This window comes from Salmo salar, chromosome 22 (genome assembly GCF_965601325.2).
Source record: "Salmo salar chromosome 22, fSalSal1, whole genome shotgun sequence".
In the NCBI taxonomy this organism is placed as follows: domain Eukaryota; kingdom Metazoa; phylum Chordata; class Actinopteri; order Salmoniformes; family Salmonidae; genus Salmo; species Salmo salar.
In genome coordinates this window covers 4,264,005-4,273,281 of record NC_138312.1, presented here as the reverse complement: position 1 = coordinate 4,273,281, position 9,277 = coordinate 4,264,005, and the positions used below count along the sequence as shown (strand labels likewise).

Below are 9,277 nucleotides of genomic sequence, written 5' to 3'. Positions count from 1 at the left end.
AAGGGCAGGCATTTATTTCGAGTACAGAGGAAAGTTGGGGAGGGGAGAAAAGCAGGAAAGGACAGAAGAGAGGAGGCTGTATTTCCAAGATGAAGGGTGGGACACAGCCAGTTGAATAAGACCTTACATGTGATAGGAATGCATCAAACAGGAAAATGTGAATTTTGCCAGGAAACAGAGACAGTGGAGCATGTATTGATACAGTGTGGACATTATTGGAGGGAAAGAGAAAGGATGAGATCTAGTATGAGGGAAAAGGGGATACAGGAAATTAATTTAAGGACTATATTGAGTAGAACGTCATTAGATATAGTCTCAAATATTTTATACTTTTTAAGAGCAACAGGGCTGGCAGGCAGGATTTAGTTTCTCCCTGTCTCTGAACCACACTCCAGTACAATAGGTGGCGGTAATGCACCATAACGTTGGATGCCAACTGCCGATAAACCCCACCAAAGAAGGAGAATTCCTGTCTCCTTCTTTTCTAACATCTCTGGAGGGGTCATGCTCGTGCTTCTCTGACAGCACTATTGGATAAGGATCAATAGAATAAAGCCTGAAAAATATTTAACGTTATTTAAAATGTGTTACTATATACCTCATAATATTGATTATGTACGACACTATATATGTTTTTAGCACATGTATTGGGTTCTTACTACTGAATAAAATAATTTGAACATAATTTACACTAATGCAAATGTATTACCATCTATTTATGTTGGTTTTGTAATTGAAATGCTAAAGCCAGAGATACTGTATAATGTTTAATGACGAGATGGTCTTGTGTCCGTCCTGACAATGGGAGTAGTCTGCCATAGTTATCGGTTTGCTTTTGTTTGTATTCCCGCGTGGACAGATTTTGACGGGAGGGGACCTCTCTCGGCCGCCTCTTCCTCTCTGGGATTGCTACGCAGTCGTCTAGGCAGCAGCAATGGAGTCGATCAAAAAAACTATCAAGAATGAAGCTGGAAACTGACAGGTCTGGTTCTATTCTTTGAATGATGTGTTACTCAAATACTTAGCTTCAAACGTGAAATATTAGCTATGTATAATTCAATTGGACAAGTTGTTACAAACTATTTCAACACGATTGTTTTAGCTAGCTATGCAAGTAAGTTAGCTAGTAGCTCGTTAGCTAGCTAACGTGAATTATTAACCGAACAAGCTAACGTTCGCTAGCTAACTACTCGTTTTGCTGATAGATTTATTTTGGTGATATCACAGCACGTTTTTGGTTTTATTCAGCAGTTTTTACACAATTAATTACGATACCATTGGAAATTAATGTTGAAAGTTAAATGTATAACGTTACTCCTAAAACTTCCGTTTTATACGTCGTGTACTATCTACACATGTGCAACAATAATCAGTTTACTTGTATTTTTTTAAACAAGCACTTTGTAGACTGCACACGCACAAATAACGTTTGACAAGTGGCAATAAATCACTTATCGATTTAGAGGGAATATCCGGTTGTATGCACTGTTGAAACTACTACGATTTAAAAACCAAATGTAGCCTAAATTTGATATTTTTACATGACCGGTTATGCCGGGTGTACACTAAAGACAGGAGCTGTGTTCGAATACTCGTACTAAACGTACTATTTGACGTAAATGGAGTATGTAGTATGCCTATTGGTCATAGTATGGATAGAGTTAGTATGCCAAAAGTTCCCAATTTTGTATTTCACCATTATTTAACCAGGTAGGCTAGTTGAGATCAAGTTCTAATTTGCAACTGCGACCTGGTCAAGGTAAAACAAAGCAGTTCGACACATACAACACATAGTTACCGCCTAATGCTTACTACATCTGCCAAAATACGAAGTATATACGCAGTGGACACTATTTCCTTACTTTTTGGGCCCATAATGAAATTATTCAGGAAATCGGTGTGGTTTCACGTTTTCAGATTTGAAGAAAATGGCGGAAAATATGCAGCCGAAATCCGACGAGAGGGGATACAAATGAATTGCTTTAACTAATTATGACAAACACGTTATGTTGGCTGACAATGTGTTGGCTACGCTATCCTTACGAACCGCATAGCATACATATCATTACAGCAGTAGGTACTATCGGTATGTTAGCTGGCTACCTCGTTAGTTGGCAACTAATACATTGAACTTGCCAGTATATTAATTATATGCTATCTAACTAACTACCCAACGTTTATTGACCTGATTATTCATGTCATTCTTAGCTAAGTGGTAAAGTCGTTGTGCGTTCTCAATGGACATACATTTGCTCTGGCTATTTACTCAATTTCAGAGCACTCTTGTCTGAGTGTACCAGAGCAGAATAACTCATTAATTTACGAACGCTCAGCACCCGTTTAATATGGCACTCCAGATTGAATTTACGAACACAAAAATGTCTGATTTTGTTATGTTAACCTCTATGGGCTACTCAACAGCCAGTGTAATCCCGTGGCGCGTTATTCAAATTCCTCAAAAACTTCAAATTTTCAAACATATGACTATTTTACACAATTTTAAAGACAAGACTCTCGTTAATCTAACCACACTGTCCGAATTCAAAAGGGCTTTACAACGAAAGCAAAACATTAGATTGTCAGCAGAGTACCCAGCCAGAAATAATCAGACACCCATTTTTCAAGCTAGCATATGTCACAAAAACCAAAACCACAGCTAAATGCAGCACTAACCTTTGATCTTCATCAGATGACACTCCTAGGACATTATGTTATACAATACATGCATGTTTTGTTAAATCAAGTTCATATTTATATCAAAAACCAGCTTTTTTACATTAGCATGTGACTAGCATTTGACTAGCATTCCCACCGAACACTTCTGGTGAATTTACTAAATTACTCACGATAAACGTTCACAAAAAACATAATTATTTTAAGAATTATAGATACAGAACTCCTTTATGCAATCGCGGTGTCCGATTTTAAAATAGCTTTTCGGTGAAAGCACATTTTGCAATATTCTGAGTAGATAGCTTGCCATCACGGGCTAGCTAATTTGACACCAACCAAGTTTGGTACTCACCAAACTCAGATTTACTATAAGAAAAATTGGATTACCTTTGCTGTTCTTCGTCAGAATGCACTCCCAGGACTTCTACTTCAACAACAAATGTTGGTTTGGTTCCAAATAATCCAGAGTTATATCCAAATAGCGGCGTTTTGTTTGTGCGTTCAAGACACTATCCGAAGGGTGACGCGCGGACGCGTATTGTGACAAAACATTTCAAAATATTCCATTACCGTACTTCGAAGCATGTCAAACGCTGTTTAAAATCTATTTTTATGCAATTTTTCTTGTAAAATAGCGATAATATTCCAACCGGGAGTCGTTGTTTTCGTTCAAAGACTGAAAAAGTAAAATGGACTCTTCACGTGCTCACGAGAGCCCGTCTCATTGTTCTCAGATCGATCACTTACCAAATTCGCTACTGTTTTTCAGCCAGAGACTGCAAAGTCATCATTCAACGTTCTGGCGCCTACTGAGAGCCTATGGGAGCCTTAGAAAGTGTCACGTTACAGCAGAGATCCTTTGTTTTGGATAGAGATGACAAAGAAGGCCAAGAAATGGTCAGACAGGGTACTTCCTGTACAGAATCTTCTCAGGTTTTGGCCTGCCATTTGAGTTCTGTTATACTCACAGACACCATTCAAACAGTTTTAGAAACTTTGGAGTGTTTTCTATCCAAAGTTAATAATTATATGCATATTCTAGTTTCTGGGCAGGAGTAATAACCAGATTAAATCGGGTACGTTTTTTATCCGGCTGTGAAAATACTGCCCCCTATCCATAACAAGTTAACCTCTTACATCTAGACGTTCCGCTAGCGGAACACCTGCTCCAATATCCAATGATGGGCGTGGCGCGAATTACAAATTCCTCAAAAATACAAAAACTTCAATTTTTCAAACGTATGACTATTTCACAGCATTTTAAAGACAAGACTCTCGTTAATGTAACCACACTGTCCGATTTCAAAAAGGCTTTACAACGAAAGCAAAACATTAGATTATGTCAGCAGAGTACCAAGCCAGAAATAATCAGACACCCATTTTTCAAGCTAGCATATAATGTCACAAAAACCCAGAAGACAGCTAAATGCAGCACTAACCTTTGATGATCTTCATCAGATGACACACCTAGGACATTATGTTATACAATACATGCATGTTTTGTTCAATCAAGTTCATATTTATATCAAAAAACAGCTTTTTACATTAGCATGTGACGTTCAGAACTAGCATACTTCCGGGGAATTTGCTAACAATTTACTAAATTACTCACGATAAACGTTCACAAAAAGCATAACAATTATTTTAAGAATTATAGATACAGAACTCCTCTATGCACTCGATATGTCCGATTTTAAAATAGCTTTTTGGTGAAAGCACATTTTGCAATATTCTAAGTACATAGCCCAGCCATCGCGGGCTAGCTATTTAGACACCCGGTAAGTTTAGCACTCACCAATATCAGATTTACTATTATAAAAGTTTGATTACCTTTTGTTGTCTTCGTCAGAATGCACTCCCAGGACGTCTACTTCAATAACAAATGTTGGTTTGGTCCAAAATAATCCATCGTTATATCCGAATAGCGGCGTTTTGTTCGTGCGTCCCAGACACTATCCGAAATGGTAAATCAGGGTCGGTGCGCAATTCGTGACAAAAAAATTCTAAATATTCCATTACCGTACTTCGAAGCATGTCAACCGCTGTTTAACCTGTTAGGGCTAGGGGGCAGCATTGACACGGCTGGATAAAAAACATACCCGATTTAATCTGGTTACCACTCCTACTCAGTAACTAGAATATGCATATACTTATTACATATGGATAGAAAACACCCTAAATTTTCTAAAACTGTTTGAATGGTGTCTGTGAGTATAACAGAACTCAAATGGCAGGTCAAAACCTGAGAGATTCCTTTACAGGAAGTGGCCTGTCTGACCATTTCTGGAACTTCTTTGCCATCTCTATCATTTACTAAGGATCTCTGCTCTAACGTGACACTTCCCACGTCGTCCATAGGCTCTCATAGCCCGGGAAAAAAGAGAATGTCGTCATTCCAGCCCCAGGCTGAAACACATTATCGCCTTTCTCAAGTGGCCCATCAAGAGACACTAGCTTATGCGCGTGACCCCGACCGCCCCCGCCTTTGGGATTTTTTCCTCTGTTTGCCGAAAAGGAGATTCCCTGTCGGAATTTTATCGCTTTTCTACGAGAAAAATGACGTAAAAATTGATTTTAAACAGTGGTTGACATGCTTCGACGTACGGCAATGGAATACTTTGAATTTTATTGTCAGGAATTGCGCCAAGCGCGCGACACTTCTTTACTATTTCGGATAGTGTCTGGAACGCACGAACAAAACGCCGCTATTCGGATATAACGATGGATTATTTTGGACCAAACCAACATTTGTTATTGAAGTAGACGTCCTGGGTGTGCATTCTGACGAAGACAACAAAAGGTAATGACATTTTTATAATAGTAAATATGATTATGGTGAGTGCTAAACTTGCCGGGTGTCTAAATAGCGAGCCCGTGATGCCTGGGCTATGTACTTAGAATATTGCAAAATGTGCTTTCACCAAAAAGCTATTTTAAAATCGGACATATCGAGTGCATAGAGGAGGTCTGTATCTATAATTCTTAAAATAATTGTTATGCTTTTTGTGAACGTTTATCGTGAGTAATTTAGTAAAATGTTAGCGAATTCCCCGTAAGTTTGCGGGGGGTATGCTAGTTCTGAACGTCACATGCTAATGTAAAAAGCTGGTTTTTGATATAAATATGAACTTGATTGAACAAAACATGCATGTATTGTATAACATAATGTCCTAGGGTTGTCATCTGATGAAGATCATCAAAGGTGAGTGCTGCATTTAGCTGTCTTCTGGGTTTTGGTGACATTATATGCTGGCTTGAAAAATGGGTGTCTGATTATTTCTGGCTTGGTACTCTGCTGACATAATCTAATGTTTTGCTTTCGTTGTAAAGCCTTTTTGAAATCGGACAGTGTGGTTAGATTAACGAGAGTCTTGTCTTTAAATGGCTGTAAAATAGTCATATGTTTGAGAAATTGAAGTAATAGGATTTTGAAGATTTTGAAAATCGCGCCACAGGCTGGCAGTGGATGTTACGTAGGTGGGACGAATTCGTCCCGCCGGTCCCATAGAGGTTAAAATCAATTTTTATGCAATTTATCTCGTAAAAAAGCGATAATATTCCGACCGGGAATCTCCTTTTCGGCAAACAGAGGAAAAATCACAAAGACGGGGGCAGCCAGGGCACGCGCTTAAGCCCACAGTCCCTTGATCGGCCACTTGAGAAAGGCGATAATGTGTTTCAGCCTGGGGCTGGGATGACGACATTCAGGTTTTTCCCGGGCTCTGAGCGCCCATGGAAGACGTAGGAAGTGTCACGTTAGAGCAGAGATCCTTTGTAAAAGATAGAGATGGCAAAGAAGTTCAAGAAATGGTCAGACAGGCCACTTCCTGTAAAGGAATCTCTCAGGTTTTGACCTGCCATTTGAGTTCTGTTATACTCACAGACACCATTCAAACAGTTTTAGAAACGTTGGAGTGTTTTCTATCCAAAGCCAATAATTATATGCATATTCTAGTTACTAGGCAGGAGTAGTAACCAGATTAAATCGGGTACGTTTTTTATCCAGCCGTGAAAATACTGCCCCCTAGCCATAACAGGTTAAGAATCCGCTTAATGTTTTGTTTCCTTGCCATGGTACTGAGTATTGACATACTGGTATCGTCCCTGCCCTAATATCAACACTGACAACGGTTATCTGTAATTTAATTGATAGTTTGACTCTCAAATCGACGTATTGGTGTGTGGCCATTCATTCCATTTGAAATCGAAAAATGACAGTTCTAAGTCCTGCGAATAGCAGTGTATACGACCAAACCAATGGTACAAAACCAAAGATATTGATCTGTTTTAATCCATAGATTTTGTGTAATTGAGATGACTATAATCTTTTATAGTATCAACACCAATCTGAGGTAAAAAGTATGTGTTTTTCCTGTAATTGGTGTGTGGTGAAAATGTTCAACTGTGCAATTTAGTAGCACGTTCTGTCCACCACAGGGACATTTTGCATAATATAAGAATTCAATGTCAAAAGAATTTCGAATTAGGATGATCGTAAATTAAGCACCCTCACATATTTTTACAACAATAACATGAATTTCTTACTACTTTAACCATGGGGAAAGTTAGAAAATGCTCCTAACCACAATTTAACCAGGTGCTCTAGACTAGAGCATCCATAGGGTCTGTGCAGCAGGCTGAATGTTTGACGTCCCTACATTTTCTTCTTGAAGGGAGCTAGCTAACATTATAGTGTTACTAACTGCAGCTAGTCAACCAAATCAACCCCCCCCATAGTTAACTTGCCTTTAATGCAATGAAAGATATTTGTTGTGCTCGATCTAACCTAACATATCCGTAGCGTTAGCTGCTTGGGCCCTTCGAGTTAGCAGACTAGGGTAGCTAGGTGATGAGAGCGTGACCAAGTTGAGCTATTTTTGCATTTGCAGGGAAATATTGCTAACTATGTCATGTCAAAGAGAAACGTATAACTGATGCGTGTCTGCACCTTTTTATTTACTGTATCCTTTCCTTTTTTTAGGCCTAACCTGAAGGTAAAAGTTACAACCTGCTCCCACGTCACATCTGCCGTGGTTAGGAAACCCCACTGTGTGTCATTCCACCTAGCCCTGTGGCCAACTGATTGAGATTGGTGTGATTTCGCTCCCCCCTCGCAGACAATGTATTGCCTTCAGTGGTTGCTCCCAGTCCTCCTCATCCCGAAACCCCTGAATCCGGCCTTATGGTTCAATCACTCAATGTTCATGGGCTTCTACCTGCTCAGCTTCCTTCTGGAGAGGAAGCCATGTACCATTTGTGCCTTAGTGTTCCTGGCAGCCCTGTTTCTCATCTGCTACAGCTGCTGGGGAAACTGTTTTCTGTACCATTGCCATGACTCCACACTGCCGGACTCTGCACACGACCCCAGCATTGTGGGCAACTAAGAGGATCCCACTGACACTAGGAGCACACGGACCCTGGACAATCTGTATCTAGGCCTTGAATAAAATCCCCCAGTTGACTGTTGAGATGCTGAGAAACCTTGACAGTGTCCCGATTCTCATCTCCTCTGCCCTTAGTGTGCACTTACTTGTTCACTTCCCTTAATGGATTTCAAAGGAATTGACTGTTGCAAAGAATAGGGTGGCAATTCCCTCTCCAACGATTACACCAATCCAGTGCTTTTAAATGCATGGGGAGGAGTGCATATGTGAACTTTCCATAAAATGGCCTATCCTGCCCATCTCCCTCCTTCTACTGCCCTCCACCCCTGCCTTTATCCCCTGGTCTTGAGTGAAAGTCCACTAACCTGGAGTCACATTTGCAATGGTTGCCTTTATAGTTTTCATATGTCGTGTTAATACATCGATTTTAATTACAGAATGCTGAAAGTTTCCAAAGGGTAGAAATTGTGTGTGTGTTAATCAGCATTTTCACAAGTCATACAATCAATATGTTATGGTAGCAGGAAGGTGAACATGAATATCCTGCGTCCTTGTTGAGCTTTATTGATGTCGAGAGCAGAAGAGTGATGTGAACCATTTTCATGTCACTTCCCCTGCAGAGCTCAAATGTTACCACAGCTTTTAATTTATTAAAGTTCAACGTCTGAAGGCGTTATCACTGACCATGATGCGGTGTCCTCGTGTGTTTTCTCGGTTCTTCTAGGCTTTATGTCAACTGCAAGTTTTATCAATTGCCCACTATCTGCATTTGAGAGAGTGAGAATGCCTCATGACTAAGAAGGAAAAGCTAATTATTGTTGAAAGAAAAACATTTTTTTTTAGGGTTCACAGAATCTCAATATTTGAAAAGACAAGTCCGCTTTTATAAAGTTTATTATGAAAGTAATTGAAATGAGAAGGTTAATTACTGCATGTTGTCTGGTGCTGGAGGGCGAACATTGAATTTTATTTTAAGTTGGGCCATATAGAGACTGCTGGACAAGCTAATGAGCTTTTGATCAAAAGATTTTGTTATTTTTAACTCCAGCCTAGTGAGACCCATCACGGAAAGGTCACCATTTTGTAGCTGGCTATCCAGTGAACCACAGGCCTAACAAAATGTTCACCTCATTTAGCCCGGTCTGGTTTTGAGAACTTTTGACAATGACACTCAAGTAAATTGTATTATATTCTGTTAGGTTGCTGTAGCTAATGACATA

At 39.6% G+C, this 9,277-nt stretch overlaps 1 protein-coding gene across 1 annotated transcript; it reads left to right on the top strand.

Moving 5' to 3' along the window:
• The first annotated feature begins 649 nt into the window (after positions 1-649).
• On the top strand, positions 650-8,746 carry LOC106582633 (apoptosis inducing factor BLCAP). Its single transcript, XM_014165878.3, has 2 exons — positions 650-982; positions 7,655-8,746. The coding sequence occupies exon 2, from the start codon at positions 7,794-7,796 to the stop codon at positions 8,055-8,057; it is 264 nt and encodes an 87-aa protein (XP_014021353.1). The 5' UTR covers positions 650-982; positions 7,655-7,793; the 3' UTR covers positions 8,058-8,746.
• The last annotated feature ends 531 nt before the right edge of the window (positions 8,747-9,277 follow it).

Excerpts from the sequence above, each read along its gene's own strand:
- LOC106582633 (XM_014165878.3), top strand. The coding sequence starts at position 7,794 with ATGTATTGCCTTCAGTGGTTGCTCCCAGTCCTCCTCATCCCGAAACCC.